General features: G+C 32.8%; 1 protein-coding gene across 1 annotated transcript in view; it reads left to right on the top strand.

Annotated features, from left to right (window-relative positions):
• The window catches only part of LOC133336672 (calponin homology domain-containing protein DDB_G0272472-like), a gene marked incomplete at its 3' end in the record, with an annotated part of 56462 nt that extends 37503 nt beyond the window's left edge, over positions 1 to 18959 (top strand). The window contains exons 6-9 of the mRNA XM_061544955.1: positions 3955 to 4216; positions 4385 to 5018; positions 12155 to 12393; positions 18886 to 18959. Of these exons, the coding sequence (XP_061400939.1) occupies positions 3955 to 4216; positions 4385 to 5018; positions 12155 to 12393; positions 18886 to 18959 (1209 nt within the window). The remainder of the gene's footprint in view (positions 1 to 3954; positions 4217 to 4384; positions 5019 to 12154; positions 12394 to 18885) is intronic.
• Between the last annotated feature and the right edge of the window lie 436 nt (positions 18960 to 19395).

The raw sequence follows: 19395 nt of genomic DNA, 5'->3' as shown, positions 1-19395 counted from the left end.
AAACCCCCAAAAACCAGAAAATCCGATTGGGGTTTGTTCATGTACACGGAAGAAAGGAACTTTACATTTTGTAACAAAACTTTCGAGATCGGCCCATAGATCTTTCGGAGAATTTTTCACTCTAACACTCATCTGCGTAAGTACCTGATCCATATATCAGCATGTGACATGCTTGTGCAGGCACATCCTCCTGTAAACCTACTGTAAAGAAGGAAACCTAGTGACAGATACAGACAGCATGTTGAGGATCTGGAAGGAACATTTTGAAAAACTTTTGGTATCAAATAGTAGCGGTGAATAGGATACCCCAGATCCAAGATTAGGTCATCGGCTGAAAGCAGCAGGTGCCATTGGTTTACAAGCCGAACTATTCCATACTGGTGGTCAGATACTGGAAAGGAGCATGCACCAGCTGCTTAGTATAATTGGGCTAGAGAACTGCATGTCCATTGATTGGAACCTCAGACAACACAATATGTGCCAACTATAGAGTAATAAGTCTCCTTTCCATCGATACAAAGTGATCAAATTACATAGCAAAGACACAAACCATTCGTGGTGAAGTGTAGTGTAGATGTCGCCCTGTGTGTGTATCGTAGACACGAATCAAAAAGTGGTGAATTGCAGATGTTACCCTGTGTATTTGACTAAAATAGTGGTGAATTAGATCGTTGTCAGTAGATGGCCTGTCGTGTATGTAGCATAGACATAAACTTTTTGGTGGTGAGTTGTATGTGCAACCCTGATCTATGTCGTGTTTGTAGCATAGACCCAATCCTTTTGGAGGTGAGTTGTATGTGCAACACTGTGATCTGTCGTGTTTGTAGCATAGACACAATCCTTTTGGTGGTGAGTTGTATGTGTCACCCTGTGATCTTTAAAGTATAGATGTCGCTTTGAAAGATTGGGTGATTCAAAACCTTTTGGTTCTTTAATCCTTTTGGTGGTGAGTTGTATGTGTCTCCCTGTGATCTTTAAGGTAAAGATGTCGCTTTGAAAGATTGGGTGATTCAAAACCTTTTGCTTCTTTTATTTAAATTGTGGTTTGGTGAATTATTGATGCTGCCCTGTAGATTCGATAAAAGACTTGTTTTTTAATTTTATTTAATCTGGTTAGCATTAAAGCAAACTCCTAAAAGTATGCTATGGAAGGGAAACAATTTCGAAATGGAGGTATATGTTTAAGTTTATTGCACATTGTGACGAAATGAATTAATATTTTACCCTTTTCTAAAATAGGAATATAGATGTCGCTTTGATCGATTAGGTGTTTCGAAGCCGTTTGGTTCTTTTATTTAAATTGGATAGACTGAAAGCGCCAATTGTGTCTCTTATTCTAAATTTGTCAGCATGTTTAATCGCGATCAGTCTGGTGGATTTTTGTTTTTCTATTTAGGGTTCTTTTTCTTAAGTCCGCAAAATGATTTTTATAAACAATTAACGAATTTGCGATAAGTTGGTATGTGAGAATATCAATTCTCTTTTGTTCGTCAGCATGTTCAACATTCTTTTCTTTTCTTTGTTGCAAACATTTTACATAGGTCAGCAAAATTATTTTATATAAACATTTAAAGAATTCATGATTATTTGATATGTGAGAAAATAAAGTCCCTTTTGTCCGTCGTCATGTTTAATCATGTTGTATTGTATTCGCATTGGTGTTCGTCATCATTTCAATCATGATCAGTCGGAAACATTTTTGTTGGATGCATTTACAGAAATTATGAGCGAATTTAAATTTTATAAAATCATATTTATAGCATGGTATTAAATGCGTTGATCTCTTGGTTTATGTCATATTTTAATATAAATAGGATAGTATTGGAGTAAAATGTTACAGTATAAAATTGAAAATTGAAGCTGCATCATGGAGAAGTCAAATATAATCAGTATCTTCAACTCATTCAACTATAAAAAAATTATAAGTATGAAGGAGCCAAGAAAACAGGGATTACAATATCAGTGGAGCCTTCAGAACCCATACTAAATATGGTGACAGAATTGTGTTAAAATTGGATGACGCTATTCTCTATTTGCCATCCAGATTCCTATCCCTCGGAGATGAATATGTGAAACAGTTGTCTGATGGCTGCTATTCCATTGCAAAATTGCCCGTACGAGATGGGAGCGAGAGTGGCTTATATAAATTAGAATTAAAACAAAGTGAACCAAGATTCTTTTATTCTACTTTTTAAGCTAAAAGTAAATATAATAATAATAAAGTACTTTGTGTATGAAGAAATTTCAATGTTTTTTTATTTGCGTACTAGGAAAATAATAAAATCGTCAACAATTCTTCTAAACAGATTGAATTCACATAATACTTTGTATTTAATATAAATATATAGATTTTTTTACAACTGAAGTTTCGGGTGCCGTTTTGTAGCCCAGCATAGTGTGTATGTGTAATGCGCTCTGAGTACTTACATTTTGTTTACACTTGATTTTATTCCCGACTGTGGTTTGCAGATATTTATTGGTTGACCATTGCATAGTGGAGAATATTTTGTTTAGGGGTGAGGTGGGAGGTTGTGGGTGAAGTTTTCTTGATGTTGTGGTTGAAGATGATTGAATTTTGTAGCCAAGCTTAGCACTTTGTTATTAATGTAAACAATGAATATTGTGATATTTTGAGGATTTTTGAATTTGAGGGTATCAGTACTCCAGAAGTCACAGATTCGTGCACATCTCTCGTCAATTAAACATTAATAAATAACTTTTTTTCCTTTACAATGGCACCATCGATTTGCAGTCTTTACTTTAGAAGTAAAAATGAATACGTAAAACACTGCAAAAGGCATTGCATAATTTGTGAAAAACTTTTCAGAAATGTGTATGAATTGAAATATCACCAAAAAAACAGTGGCCATATACAAGAAGAAAATATAGAGCATAATTTAAGTGGAAATCAAATAGAAGAACAAACACAATTTTGCGGTGATTGTAAAATCGCGGTACAAAACATGCGTTCTCATGTTCGGAGTGAAAAACATCGAAGTATTGTCCGAGAAGTTTTAAATGAAAATATTAAAATTGTAAAAAGTTCATTTAAAAACAATATCATAACATATGAATACAACAATAAAAGAAATATTCTTATGCCCAATGAGTTCTTAAACGAGTGCAAAGAAGATATTGTTAAATTATTAAATTTAAATATAGCAGAGAAAACTACATTTAAATTTAATATGGAACTGCAAGGTGAATATGTTAAGCCAACGAATGACTATGATGGTCCTTCCACGTCTCGAAATTCTCGATTGCAAACAATCAATCAAATTTTTAATCATATGTCTAAAATGACATTACTAACAATTGGAGATGATGTGAATGATGAGTTTTTCGACCACGCTGAGGAAATTCTTACTAAAATGTCCGAATTCCAAGAAAAAGATTCAGGATGGGCTTTATTAAGAATATGCAAACTGGACATAAATGTGAATAAAGCGAATTTAACACGCGGTTCAATGTTTATACCAACACCTCCTACACTGCATGCAAAGAAGGGTATCCTAAATATAAAAAACAAAGATCAATATTGTTTTAAATGGTGTTTAGTGGCGGCATTAGGAGAGCCTGCTTTTGGCGATATCTGTGAGACATCATCATATAAAATAGACATCACACAGGAAGTGATAGCTCTTCAATCTGGGATAGTGCTTGATTTCCGTGGACTAAATTTCCCGTTATCATTGAAGAAGATTAAACATTTTGAGAAAATGAATGCAGATATCAGCATAAATGTTTTTGGCTTTGAAAATAATGAAGTTGTTGGACCTTATTACCTGACAAAGAACGAAAAAGATGTCCATGTAAATTTAATATTGCTGTATAATGACAACAAATTCCATTACATATGGATTGAAGATATGTCAAGGTGAATATATATATATATATATATAAATATTAGTATAACACACGTTAATAATTTGTAATCTTTTGTTTCACTTTAAGGATTTTAAGATCACAGTTGACACTCCACAAAACCCATGTTCACATTTGCAATGGTTGCCTTCAACATTTCACAGATGAAGACAAATATAATGGTCATAAGAAAGCTTGTGGAGGTGTTGTTTGTACACTTCCGGAGAAAGACAAAGCTTTATTGAAGTTTAAGAACTACGGAAAGAAGGAGCGTATTGCTTTCGTCATTTATGCAGACGCCGAATGCATACTGGAAGACGTATCGGACGATGTTGGCGGAAATACCAAAAAGGTAAAAAAACACATACCGTGTGCCTATAGTTATTTTATTCAATGCAGTTTCGATACTAAATTAAATAAATTCAAAATATTTTCGGGACCCCAGGCAACAATTAACTTTTTAGAAAACCTTATTATAGATTGTAAATCTATTTATAACAATTTTTTGGTAATAACAAAGGAAATGATTTCTTTAACACCCTTAGAACTAAAGCAATTTAACGAAAGTATGAACTGTCACATATGTGAGGCTCCTCTTGCTAATGATAAAGTAAGAGATCATTGTCACTTGACGGGAAGATATAGGGGAGCCGCACATAACAAGTGCAACTTACATTACAGAGTTCCTAAATTCATACCGATACTTTTCCATAATTTGTCATCTTATGACTCGCATTTGTTTATTAAAGAGTTGGCACAGTTTGAGGGAGACATTTTTGTAATTGCTCAAAATAAAGAGCAATATATATCAATGTCCTTCAAAATTCCCATGAAGGATGATTCAGATTCTCAACAGAATATACAAAGAACAGATACTACTAACGACAATCCAGAAAAGAATAAGAATAAACGTAGAACTCTTGAATTACGCTTTTTAGACAGTTTTAGGTTTATGCCGGCGAGCTTGGACAGCCTAGCAAAGAATCTTCCACAAGAAGCTTTCAAGGCTGTCCGTTCCCAATACCCCAATGATGATGATTATAAACTATTGACCAGAAAAGGTATTTTTCCTTATGAATACCTCACATCATTTGGAAAGTTGACAGAACAGCAATTACCGCCAAGAACGGCATTCTACAATAATCTGACTGATAGTGAGTGTTCAGAGGAAGATTACAAGATTGCACAAGAAGTTTGGACACATTTTGGTTGTAAAACCATCCAAGAGTACATGGAACTGTATTTAAAAACAGACGTCTTAATACTCACAGATATATTTGAAAGTTTCCGAAATTTATGTATGAATATACACAAATTGGATCCGTGTCAGTATTTGACAACTCCATCTTTATCTTGGGATGCCATGTTGTTGTGCAGTGAGGAGTTGCTGGGACTCTTCGAAGATATTGATCAGTACCTTTTTCTTAAAGGTTCAATTAGAGGAGGTATAGTTCAATGTCCACATCGGCATTCCATTGCCAATAACGAGGATGTCCCAAATTATGATAGAACAAAACCAGTATCTTTTATTATTTATAATGATGTAAATAATTTATATGGAAAATCAATGTGTTTTCCTCTTCCAACTGGAAATTTTAGATGGTTGAAAGGGGAAGAACTTGAAAAGTTTAGGGATGCAAGGGAAATACTGGCGATAGCTGACGATTCTAAAACCGGCTACATTTTTGACGTTGATATAGAGTACCCAGAACATTTGCATGATTTACACAATGATCTTCCATTTTGTCCTGAAAGCAAATGTCTAGGGTACTCCGCAAACAAGAAATTAATTACAGATTTTTCAGATAAGGAATCATACGCCATTCATTATATAAATTTAAAACAATGTTTACAACATAAATTAATACTGAAAAAAGTTAATAGAGTATTAGCCTTCAGCCAATCCAATTGGTTAGAAAAATACATTATGAAAAACAATGATTATAGGACTAAAGCTAAGAATGCTTTTGAAAAAGATTTTTTTAAACTATTGAATAACGCTGTTTACGGAAAGACTATGGAGAACATAGATAAGAGAAAAATTGTAAAAATAGTTAAATCGTGGGACATGGACGGAAAAAAGGATGTGGCTAGTAGATTAATATCAAAACCAAATTTCCATAGTCTTACGCAAATTGACGAGAACATGGTAGCAATACAAATGAACCAAGTAAAAGTTACATATAATAAACCCATCTATTTAGGCTTTTGCATATTAGAGATTTCAAAATGGATAATGTATGATTACTTCTACGATTTTCTTAAAGTCAAATTTGGTGATTCGGTTTTCTTAAATTATATGGATACAGACTCGTTTATTTTGACATTTTTGGGTGTGAATCTATATCAAAATTTAACCTTCGAGGAATTTATGGCCAGAATGGATACCTCAGACTTCCCGCCAAATAATAAATATAATGTACCCATTGTTAATAAAAAAGTTATAGGGATGATGAAAGATGAGAATGCCGGAAAAGCTATGATTGAATTTGTGGGTCTTCGTCCGAAAATGTATGCTATAAAAGTGGTTGAGAGCGATGAAGTAAAAAAATCTAAGGGTGTAAAGAAATCAGTTTTGAAGAAGTGCACAATAGACACTTACAGGGAATGCTTATATAATAAAAAGAATTTGATTAGTAGTATGTATAGTTTCAGGTCGAGAAAACATACTATCTTTACAGAAAAAATAACTAAAATATGTCTTAGTTATCAAGATGATAAGAGGTATATTAGAGAAAATGGTGTTGAAACATATGCCTGGGGTCATTATCGAATTAATAATGAAAGCAACAATATTTCCAACACATCTACATCATTAACATAGAATTAATTCCATTTACTTGTAACATCACATTTTATTTATTGTTACATGTTTATTTGTTTTTACTTGTAAGTACTTATTCATTTATAACGTTTTTAGAAAAAAAAAAATAAAAAATATATAATAATAATAATAAATAAATAAAACAAAGAAACTTTAATTAAAAAATGTATACATCTGTGTTTTATTTTATTATCATGTTTACAAATTCAAATGAAAATGGTAAAAGTAGTTTATAGTACTTTTCGGACAATTCCAGTTAAAGGTATGTACTCCACCAGCCGATCGTGTATAATTAAACAATAAGCAGATGTGTTTTGTGGTATAGGTATATCGGTTTCAAATTGAATTTTTAAATCAATGGGTCCATTCTTTACGGCTTCGTTTTGATTACTTATATCAATTACGGCAATTGGATTTTGCTTGAAACTGGTATAGCTCAGTAGTGGTTGAGGTTCCCTCATATAATATGTTTGTTGAAACTTGGAATACATATCATAAAGTACTGCATATCGATTCTCCCCAAACTTCAGATTTAAATCATCGTAGGGATATGTTTCAGAATTCAAGTGTACTTTGATGTTTTGGAGATCACAATGAACCAGTTTTTTATCCTTTTCAAATGCAAAAGCAACGTAGCGAGGTCTTTCATGATTGGCCGACAATTTTACATTCCAGCTGTGCTTCTGACCACCCACAAACGTGGGATTAAAGTAACAGTCCCAGCTACGAAATGCTATTGGAAGTGATTTCCCATCCCTAATTGTTTTCAGAAAACTAATTTTTCTATGATCGGACAAATGAATGTGTTGCACTTTCCACACAATATTCGTAATTGTTAGGCTTATATCTTCAGATGAGTCAGTTGAATAACATACATTTGCATCATTGGCACTGCGCAGAAGAATCAAGTCATGTTTGCTATTACAAATGACTTTATTAAAGTCTTCTGCAAATCCCAGCAAACGATTCAATGGTATACAAAAGTTAAACGATGTCGCTGTTATATCACTATCTATATTCCACCCTGCTTTGCTCATTATATTTTTTTCCGATGAATGTAAAGAAATCCAATTCTTAATTGTTGTAGTTGTTCCAAGGTATCGCGTGCGATCAATTTCAATTCCATTTAATTCATATCGAATCTCATCAAACATGTATGCCACACAATTATTCCTTAGTCTAGCGTTGGTGGGAATTTGTCCATTTGTTGTTCTTAAATTTCCTTCAATGTATAAATAGCTTTCGGACGGTAAAATATACAAATCTTGATTTTGTACACTTATCCGTATTTCATCATTATTCTTAAACGAATGTATATAAGGAACATAGCTATGGTAGTCTCTCTTTACAATATTTTCATCTGAGAATGGATGATCATTAATATCAAGTATTTCAGACATTTAATTTGATCTTTAGTTTAAGTAATTTTAAAAATTCTTTATTTTCTTTGCTTAAAGGAGGTCTTGCAGGTTTGACAACTTGATGTTGAATGCTTTTAGACAATGGATTCTGTTTGTATTTATTATTATTATTGTAGATAATCATGACTGTCTTGCCCTTAAATGTATTCTTAGTGTGATTTCTTCTCCTCTAAAGTTTATTAAACGACCTTCTTGATCTAGTATTAGTATCTCAAGACGACCAACTTCCTTGACGTTCACTGGCAAATAAATAAGATTCATTGGTCTCTCAACCAATTTATATCCGGGCGGAACATCCAAAGAAAACTCATGCAGAATATGTGCGGGAGAGTCATTCATAAATGTACCAGTTACAATGTTACAATGAATTTGTATTGCATTGACCTTTAAAATGTTTACTGGAAGATTTGAAATGTGTTTTTTTCCAGGCTCCAAAATTTTGTCCGTGAAACCAAACAACTTTGCTATGGATTTGCTCTTATCGAAGTAAATGTAATCGTGTGATGATATTATTTCTATTTGTAGAGTATTATTGTTTGCTTTAATTTCAATAAACCTGTTTATATGCAAAGCCTTGTACTCTTTCTCCAAGTAGTTTGCAATATCTTGTAGTTCATAGGATCCTATAGGTATTTTTATTATGTTTTCTCCAATATGAAAGAGGTTGTTATCGTTATCCACATTGGGTATTGAATTGTATGACTGAAAATCAATCAAACCACATTCATAATCAACTTCTCCTAGATCAATAGGCGGTGAATAGTCTGCGCGTAAAACTGAAGTTTTACCGGTCAACGTAAATGTTCTTGACATTATAAGATTCCTCGTTCAAATAAGTATGAATATAGAAAAGCTTTTATATATATATACTTTTTTATTTATTTATTCAAATAAATGTGAAATACATGAAATTAAATACATATATAAAAATTAAGTAACACTACAGTAAATTATTCTTATCTATCCAGGAATTATGTTGGTTTGAGAAACCTAACCATTTTACAAAGATTTTGTTACCCTTTGTTTTTAAAATTTTCTCGACTAAATAGTTATTTGGATACTTTGTAGGTAAAAGTTCTTCTCTGTAGAAACATCCCTGTATGGGATTTCCTTGATAATCATCTAGTAAATAAGTTGTTGGGTTTGTTATTCTTATTGATCTTATTTTAAATATTTCAGTAGTCCAGTTTGGAGTATACCCCTTTTCAAAGTGATGTTTGTATTTGCTTATGCGAACATTATCGCCCACATTTATGTTTTGTGGTTTAAATACTTTTATATGATTATAAACAGTTTTCAGCAATGTTCTAGCATTCGATGTGTTAACTTGAACAGGTGCCATTTTTATAGTTCGATGTGTTGTTTCATTATATTGCTTTATCAAATTTTTATAAACATTAATCCACTGGTAGTTCCCATTATAACTAAACTCCTTCCACATCATTCCCTTTAATGTTCTATTGAATCGTTCAACAATTGATGCTTTCAATACACTATATGTAGAATAATGATTTATTGAATATGTTCGCATTAGTTTGGCGAAATCTTTGTTGAAAAATTCTTTTCCATCATCGCTTTGTAAATTTTTTGGTATTCTTCCAGCTCTTAAAATTCTCTCGAAAGCTTCACAAACATCTGATGCAGTTTTTGATTTAAGTGCTTCTCCCCATGCATATTTCGAAAATGTATCGATAACCGTAAGCATATATCTATATCCCTTGTTTGCTTTAGAATAATTTCCCATTTCAACTAAATCCGCTTGCCAAAGATCATCTATACCATGCATAACCACCCTTCGCCTCTTAAATTTTTTTCTTGCTTGAGAGTGAAGTTCATTTACTAATTCTCGCTTTTCCATGATTTTATTCGGTGTGGTATATTAGAGTTGGTGATTTAAAGGGATATTGAGATAATATTTTAAATAGTTCGTTCTGCGTTTTCTTCAACTGTGATATTTCCTGTCTTAGATGAGCACATTCTTGATCAATGTTTTGTTTCAATATTTCTTGTATGTGCTTGATTTGCGAATGTACGTATGCTTGGTTGACCGCGTCTGCTCCTTCCGCTGGAGCCCCAACATTCCTAATTTTCTTATTTTGTATGTCAAGGTTGTTATTTTCATCAGTATTGATTCCAAGAAATCTTGAAACATGTTCTTTTAGTGTCAATGAAATATACTTTTGATTATAATAATGACCAAATTTATCGACTGTCATTGACATTTATTTTTTATTTATTATTTAGTAGATTATGTTTCCCTCTCGCAGTTCTTCTATAATGGAAACAATTTCATTGGTGTGATTATTGTTCCCAGCTTGTTGTGATGCTATCAACAGCTTTAATCGTTCTACCAGTTCGTTGGGATCGTCCCAGTATATATAGTTTGGTTTAGCAAGATTTACTTTCATTAAGCCTTTTCCACTGTGTGTATCATCTATTAACTCTTTTATTATTCGCTTATATTTGTAACCCTTGTTGGATTTAATTCGTTCATTGCTTTTATAGTTTATTTTATATGCGTTTGAGTCCATCAATATTTTTTTATATATGTCAAGTTCAGATGAATCATAGTTTGTGGGTTTTTGATAAAATAGTAATTCAAATAATCCAGGCGTAAATGCCCAATGTTGATTTCCAATTATTATTTTTTCTTTATTGATTTTTAATGGTTTATCACCAAATTTCCAATCTCCATTAACATCTTTATGTGGTCCATATACATTATCCAGTTTCTTGTTTTTATTCAAGAGAGAAAGGTTAATAGTATCTTCATCATTATTTTCAGAATAAAATGTGTCATCTTTTGTGTCATGATAATCATTGTCGTAGTCTTTATCAGTAGTTGGTTGTAGCTTAATCTCAGATTTATACTTTTTTGTGGGGGTACTTGTAATAAAAGAATCTATTTTTTCTTTCTTAGGTGCTATGATTTTTGAAGTATTTGCGTTCGTCAAATTTAACAGTTTTTGTATAGGCTCTGTTATGGGTTTAAATGTATTTTTTAATTCGTTAGTCTTCGCTTCGTCCCCCATTTTAATGCTTTGAAATTTTCTTTTCAATATATTTCTGGATTGGACAAGCCTTTTTAACATTTCTTCCTCCATGGTTAGAGTTGTACTAATACATTTAACCCATTTTATACATCTTATAAATAGTATAATTATCAATACTTTTAGGGTTGAATGAATGTATGAAAGCCTTTTCGGTATCTTCCAGATTGAATTTCATCATCTTTGCTAATTACGAGAAATCCATATTTTTCTCTCCAGCATTCATGACAAATTGTTTTAAAATGTTCAAAACTCATATCACATCCAACATGATCATTATATATGTGCTTTAAATTCAAATCATCTTGTTTGAACATAATTATCATATTAGCGTTGTCACGTAGCAAATGTTTAGGGATGCGTGTATATGTTTGGCATAAATAAAAAGAATCTACATTTTTATGTCGTCCCATACTGAAGTATATCTTAATATTGTTTTGTTTATCGCAAGCAACGTCATCAAATATAATTATTGAGTTTGGTTTTACTTCTTCTGGCGGTATAACATCATCATTATTATTAAATGTATACAATCCCATACCTTTGACAGAGGATATTAATTTCGTTAGGTATTGATATTTAGGTTGATATAGAGATTTTGAATAAATGTAAATATTTTGAAATTTTAATCCATTGGGGCTCTCTATCAAGCTAAGCATCACATTCGTCTTTCCACAATTTGACGGACCCACTATTAATGCTCGTATAGTATGGGGTAATAAAGAGCTATGTCTGGAGGTTTTACTTTGTATAAAGTCCGCATTTCGTACAGCTATTTTAGATTGTTGTTCAATTAATCGCATATTTTCAACTAAAGATCAATTTAAAAGAACCAGGCTATTTAATGTAAACCTTTCTTCTTGTTTTGTTTATTCCGTTTTTAGTGATTAGTAAAAGTATAAAAATGATTGTATATAACTCTAAGAGAGTTATTAGAAAGAAAACCGTTGAAGGAGGAGGACTTGTTAATAAGTTGATAAACTCTTTGCCAGTAGAACTTCATCTACCAGGTTATCAATTTTGTGGACCCGGTACAAAACTAAGACAACGATTGCAAAGAGGAGATAAAGGTGTCAATCCCTTAGATGCGGCCTGTAGAATACATGATATTGCCTATTCACAAAACGAAGATATTGATAAACGCCATACTGCAGATCGTCAACTAACAGAACGGGCTTGGGAACGAGTGAAAGCCAAAGATAGTAGCATTGGAGAAAAAATAAACGCATACCTGGTAACGAACGCAATGAAGGCTAAGACAAAGTTTGGAATGGGTTTGGTTAATAAAAATTCCAAAAAAGTAACTGGAAATCAGATTTTTAAAAATGCTATTAAAAGCGCAACATCTACACTTAAACGTATTAAACCCAACAACATTGATTCCGCTATAAAAATCGCAAAAAAAGAAATCCAAAAGAATTTCCAGGGTAAGAAGTCAAAAGTGATAATACCAAGAGTAATTAGAATTCCAAAAACTGGAGGTTTTCTTCCACTTATACCAATCTTAACTGGTCTTGGAGCTATGGGTGCCTTGGCATCAGGAAGTGCAGCAATTACCAACGCTGTTTTAAAAGCAAAAAACGCCAAAAAGGAATTGGACGAACAAATCAGACATAATAAAACCGTAGAAGCGATAGCAATGGGTAAAGGACTCTACCTTAAACCATACAAAAAGGGTTATGGTATTTATGTTGATGATACTCCAAAAAAACTTATAAACCAGCTGCCCAAAGGTCCACTAACGGATGTAAACCTAAGTATATTTGGGAAAAAATATATACCTCACTTTAGAGGTGTTTACATGCGTGATAAGTTACCTAAAAAACCATATAGAGTGGAATGTGGCATTATAAACTTAGATAACGCAAGTGGATCTGGGACACATTGGGTGGCATATTATAAAAATAATAATAACATTGAGTATTACGATAGTTTTGGCAATCTTCAACCTCCGTTGGAAGTACTATACTACTTGGGAACCAATATAACATATAATTACGACAGAGATCAAAAATATGATACATACAATTGTGGACACCTTTGTTTAAAATTCTTAATGAATATAAAACCTACGAAAATAAATAAACAATTTTAATTGAATATTAGTCCAGTTATACTTCACTCCTCCAAGAAGATGGATGAAATCGACAGATCGGACATTGCATTGGTTGATTTCCAATATTGTCATGGAAACTATAAGAGTATTTTCATAAAAGAACTTTCATTCATGTGTGGATATTCTGTTGTTCCAACTCATTTCTTGCTTCGACCACCATTTAATTCAAAGGAACTTACATCACAGGCGTGCAGAAATTTGAAGAAATTTGTTAATGATTTAAATTGGATGGACGGAAATTTCGACTATAATGATGTAGAGGATATTCTTACACCGTTAAACAACTAAAAATATATTTTTGTTATTGGGCGAGAGAAAAAAGTATTTTTGCAGTAGTACCTCAATACTACGATTATTAATATGGAAAATAAAGTTAATCTTAAAGCATGTCAAAATTATTATACTAATTGTCCAATACATCCTACCATAAAATTTAAGTGTGCTGTAAATAATGTATTTAAATTATTGATATTCATTGAAAAAAACTGGAATGATATCGCCGAAATAATATATGACGAACTCAATAAAGAAAATTGAAAAAAAAACAACTTTTTATATTATTTAAAACATTTATTGATAGAGTTGATTGTAATTATTGCAAATACAATGAAAAATAATGGCGAAAACTTATTCACTGCTTTAATACCACATACATCCACACCGAAATCAGGAAGCAATTTATCCAAGTATTTATTATTAATAGGAACATTTTTTGTAAGGCGTCTTCTCATTAATGGACAAGAGGATGACCATTGTAAGTGTTCCGAAACTGGACAATCATTTCGTTCCCAATGATTTATTTTAACCCCACAGAAATAGCATTCAGTAATGTCTCCTCTGCCCGTATAAAAAAATCCAATTGCTGCCAATTGTTTTGGATCTTGATATGTCAATGGCCATGAATTAAAAGTCTTTAAACGTAGATCTTCCCTGTTCATGTTTGAAAATTCCATCCTTCTTTATAAAACTGTTCTTGTACACTGTGAAGTGGAATTTGAAAATTATGTCTTTATATATAAAACAAAACACCATTTTTTGTAAAGGTTTTTTTATTGTTTCTTATGGAATGGTGAAATTACATCTCATCAAACTATAAAACTAGAATTATTGTAAGGGTCCCAATAGGGTGATCCATTATTTATTATGGATTCTCCACTGCTAACTACAATTACATCGTCGTCATCTCTTCCAGACGTATAGTAGCCAGAAGTGGTCTCTCCGCTACTGATAATGAAAACATCCTCTTCCCTGGACGAATTGGATTCTCCACTGCTTATAATTATGACATCCTCTTCCATCGGAATGCTGAGTAAATAGCCATCGATCTCAGGATCATTCCATTCAGGAAGGTTTTTCAATGAATTCTCCATGTCGACTGCGCAACGCTGTTTCTATACGACTGAATGGATTTTTCAAAACTTTCAAAAAACAGCATGGGTTTCTTAGGATACATTTTGCTGATATAAGCGAATATTATTGACCAATGCGAATACAATACAACATGATTAAACATGACGACGGACAAAAGGGACTTTATTTTCTCACATATCAAATAATCATGAATTCTTTAAATGTTTATATAAAATAATTTTGCTGACCTATGTAAAATGTTTGCAACAAAGAAAAGAATGTTGAACATGCTGACGAACAAAAGAGAATTGATATTCTCACATACCAACTTATCGCAAATTCGTTAATTGTTTATAAAAATCATTTTGCGGACTTAAGAAAAAGAACCCTAAATAGAAAAACAAAAATCCACCAGACTGATCGCGATTAAACAAGCTGACTAATTTAGAATAAGAGACACAATTGGCGCTTTCAGTCTTTCCAATTTAAATAAAAGAACCAAACGGCTTCTAATCCAAAGCGACATCTATAATTTTAGAAAAGGGCAAAATATTAATTCATTTCGTCACAATGGGCAATAAACTTAAACATATACCTCCATTTCGAAATTGTTTCCCTTCCATAGCATACTTTTAGGAGTTTGCTTTAAAGCTAACCAGATTAAATAAAATTAAAAAAACAAGTCTTTTATCGAATCTACAGGGCAGCATCAATAATTCACCAAACCACAATTTAAATAAAATAACCAAAAGGTTTTGAATCACCCAATATTTCAAAGCGACATCTATACCTTAAAGATCACAGGGAGACACATACAACTCACCACCAAAAGGATTAAAGAACCAAAAGGTTTTGAATCACCCAATCTTTCAAAGCGACATCTATACTTTAAAGATCACAGGGTGACACATACAACTCACCACCAAAAGGATTGTGTCTATGCTACAAACACGACAGATCACAGTGTTGCACATACAACTCACCTCCAAAAGGATTGGGTCTATGCTACAAACACGACATAGATCAGGGTTGCACATACAACTCACCATCAAAAAGTTTATGTCTATGCTACATACACGACAGGCCATCTACTGACAACGATCTAATTCACCACTATTTTGGTCAAATACACAGGGTAACATCTGCAATTCACCACGAATGGTTTGTGTCTACGATACACACAGGGAGACATCTACACTTCACCACGAATGATTGGTGTCTTTGCTATGTAATTTGATGCGATATTCGTTAAACTCCCATAAAACCTCTACTGCTAAGATGTCACAAAGCGGCGCTTTGACATAGCTACTCGTTATATTTTGCTACTACCTTTTGTCTTTAGTACGAAATACTCAATGACGTATATAATGGTAGTGAACAAGATATAACGATGGATTAGAATTTACTTTAATTCAAATGAAATTATATCTCAAATCAAACAATGCCGCCCGCGTTGCAACATCTTGCTATGTTGCAAAGTGAATATAGCATTTCCAGATTAAATGAAACCTTTTACAAATTAAATGAAATCTTTTCCAAATTAAATGAAACCTTTTCCAAATTAAATGAAACCTTTTCCAATTGAAATGAAACATTTTCCAAATTAAATGAAACCTTTTTCAATTGAAATGAAACCTTTTACAAATTAAATGATCCTTTATTCTTATCCAAGAATGTAATATTTCCAGTAATTTTAAATCAATATTTGAAAATTAAATCAAAGAATATTAACAGCTATAGCTGTATGGCTATGTAATTAACATAAATATTCTTTAATTCGGTGTGATTTTATTTTATATCTTTACTAAATAAAACTAAAAAAAAAATACAAACTGGGGTATTTCTTGACAATTATTGACAAGGTAACTGCTTATCATAATGAAGAGGTTCCCGACGTGCATGTCCATAACGTAGTTAGAATTATCTTGCCGAGTAAACTGTTAAATACTTTGCTCGATTACATCAACAATGTTATGTTCCATTGAAACTTCACACAGCTCAGCTCTTGTACATAATTTTATTTTTAAAAATGATTTTTCGATTGGATTTACCATTGGAGAATAAGGCGGTAAGAATTTAAGGTTGCATCTTTTGGATTTGATAAAATTTTTTAGGTCATGTCGCTTGTGTATTTGAGCGTTATCCATTATCAAGAACGAATTTTTCAACTCTGGATTGATTTCCTCAAAAAAACTTTCTATAAATAATTTAAATCTGTCTGCATTGACACTGGAATTAGAAATGATTGTGTGATTGGGGTATCCCCAATATTCATTGATCGTTGTTGGGGTATCCATTTTGTAAAGTCTTGAGCATATTTTTGTCTCAAGCCTAATGTTCTGTAGTCATTCATTTAGTAGTGTTTTGTTTAGGTAGCCATACACAATGAAATAATTATGAGCTAACCTGATTTTAGCTCGGAAACCTCTGATAATTGGCAATCTCAAGAAGAATCTATAACCTCACCAAGTATTCCAAATGGAAATGCTCCAGAACCTACCGAAGCTACATCTACAAGACCCCGAAACAAATTGGGTCAGTATAACAAAATAATAACAGACATGAAATTTTTATTATGTAAATTGTATGAAGAGTGTAGAACAATTTGACACACAAGTTTTAAGTCTGATCGAGTTCTATATAGAAAGTCAACCTGGAATTACCCTCAAAGCCATAAAAACTAAACTGTTGAGAGAAAATGATATAAATATTTCCACAAGCTGCATAGAAAATGGATAACGGAAATTAAAAATTACGTTGAAGATGACCTCTAGTGAAATAGAACGAATGAATGACTCCAGAACATTAGGCTTGAGACAGAAATATGCTCAAGGCTTTACAAAATGGATACCCCAACAACGATCAATGAATATTGGGGATACCTCAATCACACAATCATTTCTAATTCCAGTGTCAATGCAGACAGATTTAAATTATTTATAGAAGGTCTTTTGGAGGAAATCCATCCAGAGTTGGAAAATTCGTTCTTGATAATGGATAACGCTTAAATACACAAGCGACATGACATAAAAAATTTGATCGAATCCAAAAGATGCAACCTTAAATTCTTACCGCCTTATTCTCCAATGGTAAATCCAATCGAAAAAGCATTTTTAAAAATGAAATTATGTACAAGAGCTGAGCTGTGTGACGTTTCAATGGAACATAAGATTGTTGATGTAATCGAGCAAAGTATTCAACAATTTACTCGGCAAGATAATTCTAACTACGTTATGGACATGCACGTCGGGAACCTCTTCATGAAGATAAGCAGGTACCTTGTCAATAAATGTCAAGAAATACCCCAGTTTGTATTACTATTTTTTTTATTTAGTACAGATATAAAATAAAATCACACCGAATTAAAGAATATTTATGTTAATTACATAGCCATACAACTATAGTTGTTAATATTCTTTGATTTAATTTTCAAATATTGATTTAAAATTACTGGAAATATTACATTTCCTTGGATATGAATAAAGGTTTCATTTAATTTGGAAAAAGTTTCATTCTATTTGTAAAAGGTTTCATTTCAATTGGAAAAGGGTTCATTATATTTGTAAAAGGTTTCATTTCAATTGAAAAGGTTTCATTTCAATTGGAAAAGGTTTCATTTAATTTGGAAAAGGTTTCATTTAATTTGGAAAAGGTTTCATTTAATTTGGAAAAGGTTTCATTTAATTTGGAAAAGGTTTCATTTAATTTGTAAAAGGTTTCATTTAATCTGGAAATTCTATATATGTAGGTTATGTTTCGTTTGTTATTTTTTTCTTTTTCTCTTTTTTTATACTTTTTTTCAAAAAACATTTGATGGCTAAAGTCGTGCAATGTCTCGTCAAGATCTGATCCGTTATCTTTTTTATAATCAAAAGACTCGCCGAGTCTTGCGGCTAGGCAATTGAAGATTGCCCATCGCTTGATTATGAAATGCTACATGGAAAACAGGGCTAGAATAATTTTTGTGGCTTTATTCTTGTTTTGAACCTCTGGGCCTAGTATCATGCTGACCGTCGCAGCTTCGTTGAACCGATAATCGGCAAGTTACAAGCCAGCATGATATTCTTTAAGCCGCACGGACGTGGACTCCGAAGGAGCAACGATATGTCCCAAACCAATGACTCTCGCTGAGAGCATTTGCGTAACGTCGCAGGAATTTGGAGCCGAAGGCAATGATGAGTTAACGGACGGACGTTTAGAGGTTGATTTTGTTGGAACAACATTATGCATGCTCTTTTCGAACCTTGGTTCTTTCGACAGTGTGCCGAAATAGGTGGCGACACCAACGGTTTCCTGAAGGAACTTCAGGGACCGTCGACGACGTTCTTTCGACAGTGAGTCGAAAGAGGTGGCGACACCATCGTCTCTCCTGAAGGAACTTCAGGGACCGTCGAAGACGGACTTTAAATTATTTTTCCTCCTATGGAGAAGCAGCTTCATAAGATCCCGAAGGGCATGGAGTCGTTGGCGATGGGGACACCTGTGAGGTTGAAGTCCCTTTCCTCATCGAACATGAGGACGTCGTCTTCAATATCGTACCGCAGTCTTCGTACCTAAATTTTCCATCTTCTGTGAAAATAGAGAGATGTGATACCGAAACGATGAGGATTATTATTAATGAATGTATGGCCAGAATGACCAGTAAAAACCGTAGGTCGTTTTGTAATTATCATAGTCCCAAAATACGCGACTCTATCGCGACCATCAATGGTCATTTTTCATTACGCGAAAAAGTAAAGATGTGGCAAAAGACGACTCGAGATATGGACT

The sequence above is a fragment of the Musca vetustissima genome, unplaced genomic scaffold (assembly GCF_032173495.1).
Source record: "Musca vetustissima isolate MV318-11 ecotype Yass unplaced genomic scaffold, APGP_CSIRO_Mvet_v1 utg45504, whole genome shotgun sequence".
NCBI classification, from domain to species: Eukaryota; Metazoa; Arthropoda; class Insecta; order Diptera; family Muscidae; genus Musca; species Musca vetustissima.
The sequence above is the reverse complement of the archived record's forward strand: the minus strand, read 5'-3'. Positions and strand labels throughout refer to the sequence as shown.